The 18,290-nt window shown below is 36.8% G+C and overlaps 1 protein-coding gene across 1 annotated transcript in view; it reads right to left on the bottom strand.

Moving 5' to 3' along the window:
- Window positions 1-2,372: 2,372 nt before the first annotated feature.
- Window positions 2,373-18,290, bottom strand: part of LOC107730822 (serine/threonine-protein kinase DCLK1-like) — a 29,257-nt gene continuing 13,339 nt past the window's right edge. Inside the window, 13 exon segments of the mRNA XM_016541760.1 lie at window positions 2,373-3,048; window positions 4,991-5,104; window positions 5,200-5,280; window positions 5,365-5,461; window positions 5,705-5,782; window positions 5,919-6,017; window positions 6,379-6,575; window positions 7,141-7,260; window positions 7,394-7,563; window positions 7,656-7,743; window positions 10,001-10,095; window positions 15,805-15,915; window positions 16,723-16,822. Of these exon segments, the coding sequence (XP_016397246.1) occupies window positions 2,842-3,048; window positions 4,991-5,104; window positions 5,200-5,280; window positions 5,365-5,461; window positions 5,705-5,782; window positions 5,919-6,017; window positions 6,379-6,575; window positions 7,141-7,260; window positions 7,394-7,563; window positions 7,656-7,743; window positions 10,001-10,095; window positions 15,805-15,915; window positions 16,723-16,822 (1,557 nt within the window). The 3' untranslated portion in view covers window positions 2,373-2,841.

The following is an 18,290-nucleotide window of genomic DNA, read 5'->3' as shown; positions in this document are numbered from 1 at the left end:
ATTGCAAGTGAAGGTGCCTGCTAATTCAGCAGCTATGCTTAAGTTGGTTACTTTTTAGTTAAAACTGTTCAGTATGTCCTAGTGAATCATTGTGATGAGAGAAATGTATTTGCCTACTTTTTATTTATAATAAAAAATATCAAATGTACTGCATTGAGTACTGCTCCCTTGCATCAGTGCATACAAACACACTACATGTGCATTTGAGAACAGCAATACTTTCCGTCATTTAATCTGCTTGATTAGGACTTCTTTACATTCATGTGCCTCATAAGCTTTTTGGACAGTCACGGAAACACCGCACCTTGCCGTTTTATCATTTGAGGGGAAAATATCAAATGGTGACAGAAACAGGGAAACATGCATAACAATGAGAATCTCCTATACTAAATATCATTCTCAGTAAATTGAAACTGACCTTAAAAAATAAAAACACGGGTTTCTGCTTGAGGAATCATTTATTCACAGGTTTGGCTTGTTGCTGAATGCACCACTGTTCAATGCTACTTGGAAGCAAAGACTCTTCCGCCAGTAAGAAAGTCAAGCCTAAATGACATTTGATGGGAAAGACAATAGACAAGCGATGGATATACATCTATACAAATATACAATATGTTATCAATGCTTCTGCACTGAATTTTGCATATGAGCTAGAATATTTCCTATATTATAATGAATTGATCTACATCCTGTTGATCATGGATTGGGTTCTAGTCTAATTTTGACGAGCAAACACAGCAGATACATTTTTAATTAAAAAGCAAATACATGCTCATACTTTAAAGAACTACTCTTTTCGCCTTTGTGCTTTTCACCCCTTCATAGTGTCACCTGAAGCCTTTCATGCTGGAGGCTTCAATAAGCTGTATAACAACGTTAAATACTGAGAAGCACAAACAGTCTTCACTGAAACTAGTTGCTTGTACTGTAGATGGGGTCAACATGTCTTGATGGTAAAATGATTATCACTCACACTCAGATCACATGCAAGACAAACACACTCGGTCCTTTACAGTGTGTGCAAACTCCACAAAACACCACATAAAGGAATGAAAATGTACTGTATAAATAGATAAGACATTTGGAGTCCAGACATGGCCGAGCAACAGAAACTTAATAGCTAAGTTTTGTGTATATAATGCAGCTATAACTGCTATGCTGGGTCCCACTTTATTTTAGGGTATCTTTAACGTCATCCATCTTTAAGTACTTCTAGCAGAAAAATTATTGTTTGGTACAATGTACTTATTGTGTTCATGTTCTATTGCAAAACACTTTTGCTGCTATTATGAATAAACTGCTTTAAAAAAACGTACTTAGTTATGTTAGTTCATTAAAATAATAACACCTACAATCCCTGCCGGTACCAAGACTCGAACCCACGACCTTCGGGTTACAGAATTGCCATTCGGCCATGGCTGCCCCCAGAATAAAACTCAGAATTGAGATATAAATGTGCAATTCTGAGAAAAAAACAAGAATTGTGCAATTCCAAGCTTATCTCACAATTCTGATTTTGTTTTCCACATTTCCAAGTTTACATATCTCAATTCTGCATTTATCTCACAATTCTAACTTTTTCCCCATAATTCTGAGTATATATCTTACAATTCCAACTTTTATTTCCTCAGAATTTCGAGAAAAAAGTCAGAAATGTGAGATGAAAAGTCGTAATTACCTTTTTTTTTTTTTTTACTATAATTTTTTTTTTTAAATCCATATCTATGGAGGAAACGAGCATCATTCTGTTGTGTCATATTTGGCCATCGTGTGACAAAAACAACACCATACATTCAAATTAAAATTGACAAAAAAAAAAAAATTCTAAAATCTGTCTAAAATATTGCATTCCACTAAAATAAGACGAATATGTACAATTTTAGTCCAAATGTACTCTTTAAAATCAGTAGTGGACATTTAGTGTGTATACTTTTTAAAATAAAACTCTAATCGTACATACTGTTCTGAAAATTAACACTTGCTCTGAGAAGGAATTCAAATTCTAGGAAGTAGCTGTTCGATCTTCATGACAAATAGTAGTTGACAGAACTGAATTTACAGCTGAAGAGATTATTATAGCAGCAGCAAGAACTGACAAGTTTCTAATCATTGAACGTCATACGTGTTAAGTAAGCACCCATCACTTGGATTGCATTAAGTTCAAACAAGCATTTCTACAGCCACATACATCAAAAAGAGCTTCAACTATTCGGGCATTTTACACATTTTAGAAAGAGCATTCTAATGTCTAACCAACAGACAGAAAACATGTTTTTCAAAGAAAATAAGGCTGAAATACGCAAATATAAGTTATCAGTTTGAAATAAATGTTCAAACCTAAAATATTTAAAATATATAAAGTTCATACAAAAGGTAAAAAACTCACGTAAAAGATTTTGTCACTGAAAGAAAATATGTTAAGACATTGCAGGTTTATTATAAGTATTAAACACACGATCATGTGTGTGATAACTAGAAACAGAGCGGGAGGTTTGGCTGCATTACTTTCTATCAAACACTAGAGGGCGTCAAAGAGTAGGATGGTCTACAAACAAAACCTCATATAGCACCAAACGGTAGTTATGAAGAGAAAACTCTTAAACAATGACAAGGGCTTCTCAATTCGGATGAATAACTGTTAAGAGAGTGAGATTATTTTTACACCTGTTCAGGTGTGCTACCCTCACAGAATTTGAACAGAGAAAACCAGCCCATCCAGTCCTAGTTAACCACATCTGCTCCACCACGTAACAAACATTAATTTTCAAAAACTGTCATCTTTTGCTATACACAAGCCGATTTACCTTTTCTTTCTAGATCATTTTCCATTGATTCCTGTGCTTAAAACGGTGATGTGGGTGAGCGGACCGTTTCGGCCGAGCTGGGGGAAATATCCTCTGACTCGGAGGTGAACTCTGCTGGAGAGAGGGTCGGGCCGGTGGCGGGGCTGGAGGGGAAGGTGCTCTGGGTGCTGCGGGGAGCAGCCGCTTTCACATCCTGGTGGCGTCTTCGTCTGAAAACCTGCCTCTCCTTATCAAGAGGGGTGGTCTGAGGAACACGAGAGCATGGGACAGTGAATGACTGCTCAGGAATGAATGCCACTAAACAATAACACAGAGCAAAGAAAGGGAAAAGTGAAGCACTGACAATCAGAATTTAGCAAAGCACCACCAGAAAGCAAAAGCTACGCAGAGACGAACTGAGAAGCATTAATGGCAAAAAGCAACGCATCACCCCACTTTATAACTCGAGGCACAGAGTGTGAAAGGAAAGGGACTATGGAGACTGCCAGCACGTTGCCATGGAAACACTGTCGGTTTGGGCTGCTCTGTGGGGCATACCTTATCCAATACATCCCTGGGTGCGGGTAGCAGTCCAAAGACCCTGAACGCTTGATGGTAAACCCCTCGTCCGGCTGAGCAGAGAGAAATGATTGGAACTCAATACATCAGATTTTTACTTTCACCGTGCAAAACAGCACAAGCTTTGAGCCAAGAGGTGCTGTTAAATAATGGCATTATATTTAGAGGTAGTTCTACAAAACAAGAGCAGGGAGTAAACCAAGTGCTTATAATGGTCCACTAGTTCTACATATAGAAACACTCAGTGTGGGAAATAAAAACAACTATGTTTGAAGCTAATGAAACAGTAATCATGCAAAGCAATGTGCAAATAAAGCAAAACATAAATACGTATATATGGGGTCAGTAAGACATTCATTAAAATTCATAGTTTCATCAAAAATATTAAGCAACACAACTGTTTTCAACATTGATAATAATAAGAAATGTTTCTTGAGCAAATCAGAATTTTAGAGTGATTTCTGAAGGATCACGTGACACTGAAGACTGGAGTAATGATGCTGAAAATTCAGCTTTGCCATCATATGAATAAATTACATTCTAAAATATATAAAAATAGAATGCAGTTAATTACATTTTAATAATATTTCTCAATATTACTGTTTTTACTGTATTTTTGCAGCCTTGGTAAGCATGAGACCTCTTCCAAAAACATTTTTAAAAAATCTTATTGACCCCAAACTTTTGTACAGTATAAATGTGTGTATGTATGTATTCTAATGATTTTTGGCATAAAAGAAAAATCAATAATTTTGACCCATACAATGTATTTTTGGCTATTGCTACAAATATACCCCAGCGACTTAAGACTGGTTTTGTGCTCCAGGGTCACAAATATCAAAACAAAGTAGAAATATTTTGAAAGAAAATGTTTTGTTTAAATTTTGTTGACATATGGATGTAGTGTGTGTAATGTTATGTAATTGCCCTACATAAAGAAAGCATGTATGAAAATATAAAAATAGGAATCTTGAGTGTCTAATTGGATACAGTCCCTGACAACAGTGCTGACAGTCATTATATAAGCAGAGTACAGAATCAGAGGAAGAGATGTCACAGCCATAAGAAAGCAGTAGGATGGAATCTGCCAGGAGAGAAGAGGAATGAGAGAAGAAGAGCTGATGGATGAGTCAGCGAAGAGCTATGAGATAAGAGCACAACCTCCAGGATAATTTAATACCTCTAACTATATTTAAGTAGATTTTATTATAGCAGATCCAACTGCAGACCTTTTTAAGGGTTTGTTCCAAAATACTTGAGGGCTATTCAAACTCAAAACAATGTGATTGCATGTCATTTTTTCATATCAAAACTATTCAAAATGCAAATGTCACTCTCAGAGAAAAGTACATATGCCTGAACAAGAGGAAAAAAACAGTGCAGTCATTCACATGCTTTGATGCCAGGTACAATCCATCATGAAATAGTATTAGATATGATATCACTCTTTTTGGAATAAAGTAGCAAAATTAAAACTGGACACCTTAAAGTTATGGCTGCTTATGAAGTGATCCTTAGTGCACCAATATTTTATTTTAGTATATTGGGCTTTAATTAATGTGGGTAATATTAATTGACAAAAATATATATACACATTTAAACATAAGAGCTAAATAGGCGACTCTTACTGCTATGACAGTGACTCCTGCTGTGGTGTTGTTGGGTTTGGGGCCCATGTTGAAATGTTTCTTAATCTTGCCGGCCACAGACAACTGGTGCTGATTCTCACACATCCTGTCATCCTGAGAAAGAGCAGAAACAGTACCTCCACATATCAGTTTCCTACTAGTAGTCTGAGAATAGCACATACACTTAAAAAAAACTGATAAAGTCTTACATTGACCCAGGGATGGTCTAACACCTGGAGAGCTGTGTATCTCTGTTCGACCTCCACCTGTAGCATGCAGGTAATAAGTGCCTGTAGAGAAAGGAAGTAAAAAAGAAAGAGAATGAGGTTTATTTTCCTTTCCGGAACTTTCAAACTTTGTTTTAGTATACCGACCTTTGCAGAGTCAGATACATTGTCCCAGTATGGAAGAGGGAAATCCAGCTGTCCCATCATAATCTGGTCAAAAAGAGCCTCCTGATCATCTGTGCTCCTAAAAGAACAGATATGCAAAATGTTTTTGAATATTCATGAATATTTATTGTGCTATTACATTTAGGAGTGAAGGTACGACTTCCATCCTCTGCAGATGTGCAGGTCAAAACAGAATTACAGAATACGGCCACTAGAGGGAGCGATACATGTATAATATGAGCTGTAAAGTTATCTAAATTGAACTCGTATTGACCCCCATAATAAAAGTTACATGCTTAACTTACAACAATGCTGTGCTTACCCACGGAAAGGAGGGAAGCCACAAAGCAATATGTATGTTATGACTCCGGCCGCCCAGATATCAACTTTCAATCCATACCTATAACATGAAGAGAAAAACACAACATGATAGCACTCTTTAAGTTTCAGACCAGTGAATACAGCCCCTGATCTTTAAAAGCTTTGGTTATGCTCTGTTATAATAACATTGCCATGCTAATGAAGACATGACTTACCCCGTCTCTGCGACAATCTCTGGAGCTACATAGGTCGGGGTGCCACATATAGTGTAAAGCGGACCGTCCACAACTGTTGCCAAGTTCAGCTTTATCTCACTGGTAAATTGGTAAAAAAAAATTTTTAAAAATCGTAATCTTTGCAGAGTCAATTTACAGCATGCATTAATCTTATCTGCTGCAAATTTACACAACTCACAGGATATTAATATGTGAGTCAGGCACAATAGCCTTTGTCAGTGCTGTTTAGTTCTTTATGCTGTCATTAGAGAAACACTACTTTGAACACAGTGTTGTGTCTAAAGTTGTAAGATGGGTAAACCAGGCCCAGTATTGAGTTAAGTTATCGCTGTTCTAAAGCTTGTGTAAGAAGGATTATTTAAGGTTTCTGCACTCCAGAAAAACATACTGCATTTGCCTCTCTTAGATGTGTCATTCCAAGCTGCAATTGTGAAAGTACCACTGTGATTTTTAGTGACAATATTCCCTCTGTAATACTCAAAAACACACCAGAAGATTCTCAGGTTTGATGTCACGGTGAACAATGTTAAGGCTGTGCAGATATTTGATAGCGCTGGCCAGGTTATACAGCATTCCGCTGGCGTCCCGCTCTGTGTATTTGTTGGAGGAGGTGATGGCATCAAAGAGGTCACCACCCTGTTCATGCACACACAATTTCATCGCTCATTCAGGGGCAATATCTGAGCAGTCGAGTTTAATGCAATCTAAAAAACTTTACTGAAAAGTTGTCTGTTTCTTATTATGTTTCTATAGTGTCTACACAGTATGAAGTCTAATAAAAGAAAAACATATTCACTACCATTTGGTGTTTGTAAGATATTTGTTAATGTTTTCGAAAGAAGCTCACCAAGGCTACATTTATTTGATCAAAAATATAGTAAAGTACATTATACAGTAATATTATGAAAGATTACTATAATTGAAAACAATACATGTCTATTTGAATATTTTAAAATGTAATTTATTCTGTAAAGGATTGTTTGATAAATAGAAATTTGAACTTGCAAAGTTTGAAATTTACATGAAATAGAAATCTTTTGCAACATTACACAAACACAATTGTCTTTACTATCACTTTTGATCAATTTAATGCATTCTTGCTGAATAAAATAAATTATATATGTAAAAAAAAACCTATTGAGCTCCAACAACTTAATTCATATTGCAACATATTTATATACGTAAATGTCAGATGTTTCACCTTGACCAGCTCCATGACCAGGTAAAGTTCACTGTATGTGTCCATTTCTTCAATCAGCAGAACAATATTAGGATGCTTCACTCTCCGAAGAATGGACACCTCATTCTGGATCATGTGTTCCTGTGAACCACAGACAAGCCGTGCAATGTAACGCGGATGATCCTGCATCATTATTTTGTGTGATATCAAAAATTGTGCATTGTGTTCACTGAATAGTATTTTTTAGAAATACTGTATATTGAAGTCGTCTCACCTTCCCTCTGCATTTGCTCTTGTTAATGATCTTCAGAGCGTACTCTCGGCCTGTGGATCTCTCCACACACTCTCGGACCACAGCAAAGTTCCCATCGCCAATCATTCGCCCCACCTTGTACCTTTCGGCTATGGAAGCAGGAACCTGAGGACAATCCTCCATCAGCTCAGCTAGAAGGAAAAAGATTTGGGATGTAACATTCAGATGAAGATGATAAAACAATAATGATAAACCTTCGTCAGAGTTTCCCAGGGTTCCTCACCTTCACTGCCTGGCCCATCGCCCTCATCCATGGAGCTGCACACCTTGGTGGAGGCCAGAGAGAGGGAGGAGCCACTGTGCTGAGAGCCCTGTCAGGGAGATTGAAGGGCCACTTTACAACTTTTTTCTTTTGGTTAGTAAAGAGACTGAACTCGTTTTGTCTTTTATTATCTGTTAGTTACTATATAAAACATAAATATTGATATTCTGTATTAAATAGACCCAAAGGGATCTTAAAGGGACAGTACATCCAATAATTTACTCACTCTCTTGTCGCTCCAAACCTGTATACATTTCTTTCTTCTGGTGACCATGAAATGAGATATTCTGAATAATGTCGATAACTAAACAGTTTCGGTTCCCATTGATTTCCATTGTATTTTCTGTCCATACAATGGAAGTCGAAAGAAATCTAAAGTTTTTCATTTCTAACATCCTTCAAAATCTTCTTCTTTTGTGTTTCACAGAAGAAAGAAACTCATACAGGTTTGAGGGTGAGTAAATGACAGAATTTTCATTTTTGGATGGACTATCCCTTTAAACTGAGGATAGGTATTGCAGAGGGAAATAAAAGGTCAGTTTCTATGGAAACAGCTTGGGTGTGCTAAGAATATTCAAGACTGGAGCGGGGCAGGCGAGGTGAAATTCAGCGATGTTTAATCCACTGACACCATCACATTTTTATTTAAACACACCATCAGTCAAGAATGAATCAATTTTCAGACAGACAATATTAGCTGCACTGAATATTATATTCAAATGTCTGTTTAGTTGAAACAATGTTGCATGTTTGTCTTCAGGTACTACATCTCCATTTCAGAGAATTTTCATTTTCAGCAGGCAATAATATTTAAAGGTATTCCAAAGAACCTTTTGGCATATGTATAGATTCTTGTATATAGACACTACTGTTCGAAAGTTTGGGGTCAGTAAGAATTTGTAATAATTGTGAAAGAAGTCGCTGTAATTATTTGATCAAATAGATCAAAACAATAATATTGTGACATATTATTACAATTTAAAATAACTATTTTCTATCTGAATAGATTAAAAAATTTAATTTATTCCTGTATGGCAAAGCTGCATTTTTAGCAGCCATTATGCCAGTAATAATAAAAAAAAAAAAAGTAATTCAGGATGAGCCCACCGTGTTAACACTGTTGTGAAAATCCAACTAGCTTTTAAAGAATATACAGCTAAATGAAATTTTAACAGAATGCAGAACACAAGCAAATAGATCTATTTTAACACCGTAAGTTAGCAGAGCAGACAAACAGGGTAATGTTGTCAAACCATATGATTTAGGTCTATCACCGAGAGTGGAAATGGAGCAGGCACACAGCCAGGTCAAGAAGCTTGTCTGTTGTTGCTAGGAAACATTTTGGGTGAACGTGGAATTATTTAGTATGGATGTGCTCAACTGCAATTCAGTGTGATTCAGCACTATATTGGCAAATTAAAGCACCTGGAATACAATTAGGGTCAATCGGAAAGGTGAAATTGCTTGATGGTTTTGCTTGATGCAGTGAAAGATATTGAAAATGTAAATAAGTCAGTTCCACTTGAGTTACATCATGTAAATGGTATTTTAAATCTCACCCTTCGTCTTCTCAGACTGGCTGGACTGGTGGGAGATGGACTGGGAGATTTGCCTGACCGTGGGGTCGAGAGCTGACTACCTGCTGTTCCGTTAGCTGAAATACAGAAAAACAGGATTCAGATATATATATATATTCTGTCCTGAACATTTTTATGTTCATTATAATTCTAATTAAATTAGATAAAATATATACTTAATTAAAATAAATTATGACAATATATACACAGCATAAGTAGAGGTAAGTACAGGCTACAGCAGACTAAAACTTACACAAAGATGCTCAATATTATATGTGCCATATGAGGCATTATTATATCAAGCATTGATCACTACAGCACTTTCACTACAAATAGATCCTTCAGTATGAGAAGCATAAACACAACGCTTAGAAATAGGATGAACACTAGTATCACAGCCATGAAAAATCTGCAATGAATAGATATTAACCCTTCATTCAAATGCAATGCAGTTCAAAACGAAATTATTTAATTTCTCTACAGCGCCTCAAGAAAAACAAAATAAAATTTGAAATATCTCACCTTTACGAGTTTGCAGCACAAACCCGTTTGTCCTAACTGCTAAAGAGTGCACTATATTGGCAAATTAAAGCACCTGGAATACAATTAGGGTCAATCGGAAAGGTGAAATTGCTTGATGGTTTTGCTTGATGCAGTGAAAGATATTGAAAATGTAAATAAGTCAGTTCCACTTGAGTTACATCATGTAAATGGTATTTTAAATCTCACCCTTCGTCTTCTCAGACTGGCTGGACTGGTGGGAGATGGACTGGGAGATTTGCCTGACCGTGGGGTCGAGAGCTGACTACCTGCTGTTCCGTTAGCTGAAATACAGAAAAACAGGATTCAGATCTAGTTACTGTTTGAATGTGAATCAAGACAGTTTGTTAAATCTCATACATCTGATCAAGAATGACATATTTCACCCCAAAATCAATTTGCTTGAAGAAAATGAAAGTCATTTTTATGATCATTGTTTGGTTGCATTTGCTTAATTGTCACAGAAATAATGCCAAAAAAGGTTCTAATTCTAAACCCGTTTGTCCTAACTGCTAAAGAGTGCAGCAGGCTGCCAGAGCAAACTGCGATTCCTCCTGCGCTCATAGTGACTGTTAGGCAGCGAGAGTATGAATGAGAGTGGGAGAGGAGGAGAGGATGTATGTAGTGTGTGTCTGCTGGCTGATCATAGGCAGCCTTCTGCGCACACCTTACATCATAAACAGCCACAGAGGGAGGGGTTTAGCTCATAAACATGCCATATCATGTGTGGGTGACTATAAAGATCTCCAAAGAGATCTCACAGCAAAACACTGTGAAGATGCTTCTGAATGGCGTAAGTGCAGCCGAGCGGATGACGTGGTGTTGTGAGTGGATTTCTGAAGTATCTCAAGCACTGTGTGAATACAAATAATGCTGTTTGAAGCTCAGATTACACAATGATTCAGAGATTCGGCCACTAATATGATTACATTCAAAGCACATTAAGTAACAAAGAAATCTCAGTCTCAGATATCAATGTTACTCTGTGTTTGTGTGTCACTGTGATCTGAATACCGTGCTCCCTCGCCATCTGTATACACTATCACAGCCTGACATAATTCAGCATGTGGAGAGAGTGAGAATGCATCATCGTGTTATTTTTGGGATGGAAAACAGATTTTAAAGACTATCAGATCAGCCGTCATTCATGTGTGTAATTACCGAACGGCAAACTTGGGAAAAACATTAGTCAGAGGATGATAGTGACAGGGAACAGCAGTGAGAACTTTACTTTCAAACTGGATCACACTTGATGTATTTACATATAGTTTTTGAGGGATGGATGTTGATGATTAGAGGGATTTTATAGTTTATACACTATAAAAATGGCCGTAATTGTAATGTAAAAGACTGTAAAAATGCTACAGTAAAACCATGTTAATTAGTTAAACAGTAAGTTTCCTTAATCTATAAGGCGAAAAACTGTAATTGATGGGACAGTTCATGTATAGGAAATGTTAACTGTTAAATGTACTGTTCATAAGAACAAGCCAACTTTAATTTACAGTGAAAAACCATAAATTGACATAAATCATACTCTCTGAGTAAAAAAGGTACAAAAGCTGTCACTGGGGCGGTACCATTTCAAAAGGTACACTTTTGTACCAATACTAATACTTTTTGTACTAATATGTACACTTTAGGTACTTATATTTATCTTTAAGGTACCAATATGGACTGTTTAGGTACAAAGGTGTGCCTTTTGAAAAGGTACCACCCCAGTGACAGCTTTTGTACCTTTTTTTCTGAGAGTGTATGTCTTTGATATGTCTTCTTAATGCTATAAATGTGTTATGATATACATGTTTCACTCAAAATAAGTAAAATCAAGTAAAATGGGTGGTAAATTAAATTTCAGGTTGGTTTTAAATAAGCCACAATAAAAATATGTTAAATAAAATATAATCAGCAAAATAAATCAACAGCCTTAACTAAACAACTAAATAAGTGATGGTTATCACCTGAATAGTAAAGGCTGTCTAGTCAACAGATCTTGCAGACGGGTGACTTGCACAAAGAACAAATCACACAAGCAACCAATGTACATCCAGCAATGTTGTTCTGGTTCGGGATATAAATCTGTAGATAAAAACAGACTCAGGACAGACACTGACCTCAAATGAGTCACTTAAAAAGAAAAGCTAAATCTTAAACTGCATCACACGATATATGATACTGTTTAAAATATATATAATTACATTAAAAATTAATTACATAATTATATATATTATATTATATATCATAACAATATATTATATTAATATATATTTATATTAAAAAATATAAAGCAATATAAGTAATAAAATTCATCCCATTCAATTATGATTAAGACAGTTGGCTGACCTGAAACCCAGAGGGAAATGATGACTAATATCATCTTACGTCAAACTTCAGTCCCTGATGTTTACAGTGTGGGAGCCACTATCCAGCAGTTTAATATCCATATTTCATTATTTTTACTTAGTCCACTATTATATCCTTGACTCTACTGTCTTGAAAAATCTGCAAAAGGCACCAGCAAATTATATATATATATTATATATATCAATGACCCAAAAATAACACTAGCGCTGTTTGAATGAGCTTTCAGAACAATAAAAAACAATTACTCTAGATTTGTTTGTCCAAGACTGCATGGCAGATCTCTGTCCTGTGAGACATTCTGCCAGAGGTTGGAAGCATTATATTTGTTATCAGGTACCTCTTTCCATATCATTCACACTCTCGCCTATCTGGTAGCCAAACAAGTCTGTTCTCCCAAAACAACATTAGCGATATCCCTCGTAAACAATTTAGCCCAATCACCTAGTTTATGGGCACCTATTTTGTTTCTGGACTATGTCAACCCTTTTCAAAGAATGAGGTTGATACTCAGTACCGGCTCATTACAAAACAGGACGCGCAGCGAGCCGGTTCTGAGGACTCATTTTGTACCTGGCTGGAATACAAAATTTGAAGAACAGGCCTAAGCTAAAGCACAATAATTGTTTTGATTTTGTTGTTGCTTTTGACATGTCTCTATATAGCTTACTGAGTGATAAAAGCTTGCCCGGATGAATGACTGGTGTTTGCCTGGAACATCAACATCAGGAAGTGATGATTCATGATCTATTCCGGGAAAAATAATGAAACCTAGATCAACTGGATGTTCAGGACAACATTTGGTGCATTTTTCTTTCAGTTAGGAATAGCTACAAATAATTCTGTTTGAGAGGCCTCTGTTAAACAGAAAACACACACTAGTGTACAGATGAACCACAGCATCAAAATAGGCTATCTGAGAACTGCATGTAGAGTGTCACAAATACACTGCAACTACACCGCTGTCAGAAATGTGCTAACATCGCATGTGTAGAGTAATACTGCAAAATGGTCCCAATGTGTCATAAACAGAGAAAAGCATCCAGAAACCTGGTGAAACAAAAAACAGCTTAAACCAATCTAAGGTGGTCTAAGATGGTCCCACAGCATGACCAGACCAGTTAGTTTTTAAAATATTCTGGGCACATTCAGCCAGGCAGAGTGCAAGATCAGCTAGTCAATGGCCAGATAAACTAGCTAAACATCATACTTCTATGAGAAGAATAGAATAGAATAGAATAGAATAGAATAGGGTGGAGCAAAATAGAAGAGAAGATCATAAACAGAATAGAATAGAATGAACAAGAAAAAAACAACAGAATGGATCACAATAAGAATAGAATAGAATAGAATAGAATAGAATAGAACAGTTGTACATAACTGGATTGAAAAAAGAATAGAATAGAACAGAACAGTCGTACATAACTGAATTGTAATAAGAATAGAATAGAACAGAACAGAATAGAATAGGTTGGAACAAAACAATAGAATAGAACAGAATAGAATCTAAATATTCTGGCTGTTTTAGCATTCTGGTGGTTTTAGCATCTGCTTGAGTGCTGGGTGAGCTAAAAATGCTTCAGTAATCTAATCATCCATTATCTAATCCATCTATCTAATCATTCACTGATATAAAAGTTGGTTGCCATTACCAGAACTCCAGCTAAGCAGCCAATCAGATTACATCAACACCAAACACAAGCATCACGGTGACTTGAACACTGAAACACCCCATTAAATGAATCTGCTAACTGACGCAAGAGCTCATTACAGATGGAGAGACTGAGAGTACATGACAAGTGTCGGCTGAATTAGTTCCCTAATTTAGGACATTACTCCTCAAACACATCTACTGAGAATCAAAGATATCTGAAGATAATTAAGGCTACAAACTACAACACTCCACACTCATCCAAGTTTGAAATTTACAACTTTGAATTCTGAGACTGCAATGAATCAACTGACAAGTACCCAGTTTAAATTTCACGAGTCACTCCTGCACATGAGTGTCAGCCTACTTCAGTGGGTATAGAAAAGAATCCCCCCCCTTAAAATAATCACTTTTTGTTGCTTTGCAACCTGAAATGAAGACGGACACAGTTTTTGTTTTATCCAGCTGTATTTACTCAGTGCAACTTATAACATCCAAGTGAAAGATATAACACCAACATGTCAGAAAATAATAAAGATGGAAAAAGGATCACCCCTTGTGTCAGTATTTTGTTGAACTTGTTGCAGAGGGCAGCAGATTTTACTCAATAATTTGACGGTATTTTGCCTTCCTGACAAGTGCTCCAGTCCCTGCTGCAGAGAAACACCCCTATAACAGGATATTACCACATCCAAGCTTTACTGTAGGAATGCTGTTATTTTGATGGTGAGCTGTATTGGATTTCCTCCAGACATATCGTTTGGTGTTGAGGCCAAATAATTCAATTTTAGTCTCATCTGCCTCAGAATATTCAAGGTGAGTTTTGGCAAAGCTCAGTCGTGGCTGCATGTGACCTTTCTTGAGGAGTGGCTTTTTCCTTGCAACCCTCCCATACAAGCCACACTTGTGGAGAATTTGTGACGGAGATCTTTTGACAGTGCCTTGCCACCCATACAGTAGTTGATTGTGTGCCATTGAGAAGGTTTGATTGAGTTTTCAAGTCATTTTTAGGAGGGGGGTGATCCTTTTTCCAACTCAGTGATTCTGGTTTTTAATTTTTAACATTTTTTCTGACATGTTGGTGTTATATCTTTCACTTGGATGTTATAAGTTGCACTAAGTATATAGAAGACCCATACCTGAGCTGCTGGAACCAGGGGACTTGCTCCTTCTTGAAGGTCCACCGCTGCGGGGAGAGCAGCGGCCCTGCATGGAAGAAATACGGCCATAGGACTGCGATTTCACCACCCTGCACTCTGAGAAAGCAGCAAAAGATAAACACATCTGAATTCAGTCTGGTTTTACTGCAGAGGCCTCAGCAAACCTTCTTCGGTTCCAGCTCTACACTATGAGCCTCCTGTCTCTGTAAAACACACCGAAGAACGTCTAATCTGTGTGGACGACCTGATGTCACCACCGATCAATCTACCGCAACCTCATTCTGACCCAAACATGTCAGCCTGACATGCCGGAGGTCTGATCAGAGGAGATCTGACAGGCTGGTTTGCTCTCGGACTCATAAATTCCTGCAACTGCTTCAGAGTTGCTGTAGGCCTCTTGGTCGCCTCTCTGACCAGTTTCCTTCTGGCTCCTTCATCCAGTTTGGAGTGACTTCCTGATCCAGGGAGGGTCTGTGTTGTACCAAATACCTTCCACTTCTTAATAATAGACTTCACTGTGCTTCTAGGCATTGATAAAGCCTTTGAAAAATTGTTTTGTTTCCATCTCCTGACTTGTGCCTGTCCACAACTTTATCCCGGAGATCTTTTGACAGTGCCTTGCCACCCATACAGTAGTTGATTGTGTGCCATTGAGAAGGTTTGATTGAGTTTTCAAGTCATTTTTAGGAGGGGGGTGATCCTTTTTCCAACTCAGTGATTCTGGTTTTTAATTTTTAACATTTTTTCTGACATGTTGGTGTTATATCTTTCACTTGGATGTTATAAGTTGCACTAAGTATATAGAAGACCCATACCTGAGCTGCTGGAACCAGGGGACTTGCTCCTTCTTGAAGGTCCACCGCTGCGGGGAGAGCAGCGGCCCTGCATGGAAGAAATACGGCCATAGGACTGCGATTTCACCACCCTGCACTCTGAGAAAGCAGCAAAAGATAAACACATCTGAATTCAGTCTGGTTTTACTGCAGAGGCCTCGGCAAACCTTCTTCGGTTCCAGCTCTACACTATGAGCCTCCTGTCTCTGTAAAACACACCAAAGAACGTCTAATCTGTGTGGACGACCTGATGTCACCGCCGATCAATCTACCGCAACCTCATTCTGACCCAAACATGTCAGCCTGACATGCCGGAGGTCTGATCAGAGGAGATCTGACAGGCTGGTTTGCTCTCGGAACAAATGCACAGAATCAATATGTCTATCAATAGGATTTTAAAATAGCTCAAAGTCTGGTGCATGATTCTGCACTGTAAATGTCAATGGCAATTAATTAATTTAATAAACCTGGATAATAAACAACTAATGTCATAATAATAGTTACAAATGTCAGTAAATTATGATACTGATAAATAAAAATGTTTTTTAACTTAATATGTTATTTTGTTTACAAAAAGCAGCATTTTGAAAATGGAAAACACATTTGCTGTTAATGTCAGTAAAGCTTTAAAATATATGCAAATGACAACACTGATACTGACAGCAGTAAACAAATGCTACAGCTAATTAATTAAAACAAACACCAGCGGAAGAGCTTATTATCTGAAGTTAAAACTTGAATTCTCAAATAATACAATATTGGACAGGATGTTTATTTGCCAAAAAACCTTATTTAAATTTATAAATCAAATTATTCATGTAACTAAGGTCAGTGGCACAGTTGTTGTTGGTCTTAGGAAAACAGTCATGCTTTAAAAAGGGATGGACACATTATCCATTATCTTACCACTCTCATCCAACAGGAAGTCATCCTGGTAGCGGAACTTCTCTGGGCCACAGGCAAGAAATATATCATCTTCACCAAAGAAGTCCTGAAGGCTTGCCACCTACAAAAACAGCAGAGGTAGACTTATTATATGAAAATACACCTCTGTTCAAAAGTTTGGGGTTGTTCACCAAGGCTGCATTTATTTGATCAAAAATACAGCAAAAACAGGAATATTGTATACTTTTCTATTTTAATATATTTTAAAATGTAATTTATTCCTGTGATGGAAAGCTGAATTTTCAGCAGCCATTACTCCAGTCTTCAGTGTCTCATGATCCTTCAGAAATCATTCTAATATGCTGTTTTGCTTCTCAAGCAACATTTCTTATTATTGTCAATGTTGAAAACAGTTTGCTTACTATTTTTGTGGAAACTGATACTTTTTTTTCAGGTTTCTTTGATGAATAAAAAAAAACAGCATTTATTTGACGACAGAAATCATTTGTAACATTATAAATGTCTTTACTTTTGATCAATTTAATGCATCCTTGCTGAATAAAAGCATCTAACTGTCCCCAAACTTTTGAACTATAGTGTATATTTTCTTTCTTCTTTGAGGTCCTAATACAGATAAACATATTCAATTTCACTTATTCACAATATAAAACTCACTAGATATAACTGAAAAAAAATATGATGTAGCTTGTAAATAGATGCATTTTCTAATGAAATACAAAATACTTAGCCTAAATAGTGTAGAAATTAGGCTAAATAAATGAATTAGGCTGAAATAGGCTAAATAAAACAATCCATTCATATAAAGCCAATAATTCAAGGCTCAGATGTAAAGGTCGGTTTGATCAGTGTCTCAAACAGTGTTTCACATCCTCATTCTAAAGGTCAGTGATCAGTGATTCATACAGCTGCATGAATGAGAAGGCAGTTTAGCATTTCACTTTAATGTATCATTTACACATACCAATGAGAACTTGTTTCTGTAGCAACAGTGACGTCATCACCAAGATCAGAGTAAGATGATTCAGTCAGGAGGCACAAAGTGAGCTAATGCTCTCACAGCTGGGTGCAAAAAGAGTGAATGATCCGATATTCAGTGATATTATAAATGGTATCTCTGATGAAAGCAGCAAAAGTCAGATAATAAGCCTGCTACAGTATGTGTGATATTTTGTGTGCAACACAGCAGAGGTGTGTTGAGTGTTCCACCTAATATTTTAAAGGCAAGACATCTGTTCTTAATTATTACGCACATAGTAACATTAAAGTGAAGACTATTATAACAATCACAGATCTAATGAATTCTAATGACAAATCTAATTCAACGATTCATTATGTATAGTGGTTGATTGTTATAAAAGCCATTACTTCAGTGGTAAATATCCCAGCCAGAGAGAGTCTTCATAATAAGCTCCGTTTTTTGTAGTTTTGTTCTTGTTTTTGATTCATTTATTACTCCAGTATAGAGCATTAGAATATAAGTGTCATTTTGAATGGTCATCAAAATGAGGAATACGCTTTTAAGAACCAGATGGTGCAGAACAGCAACCGTCCATTACTGGAGACTGACT

This window comes from Sinocyclocheilus rhinocerous, unplaced genomic scaffold (genome assembly GCF_001515625.1).
Source record: "Sinocyclocheilus rhinocerous isolate Xijiao unplaced genomic scaffold, SAMN03320098_v1.1 scaffold938, whole genome shotgun sequence".
NCBI lineage: Eukaryota > Metazoa > Chordata > Actinopteri > Cypriniformes > Cyprinidae > Sinocyclocheilus > Sinocyclocheilus rhinocerous.
Note: the sequence above shows the minus strand (reverse complement) of the source record. Positions and strands in the feature narration are given on the sequence as shown.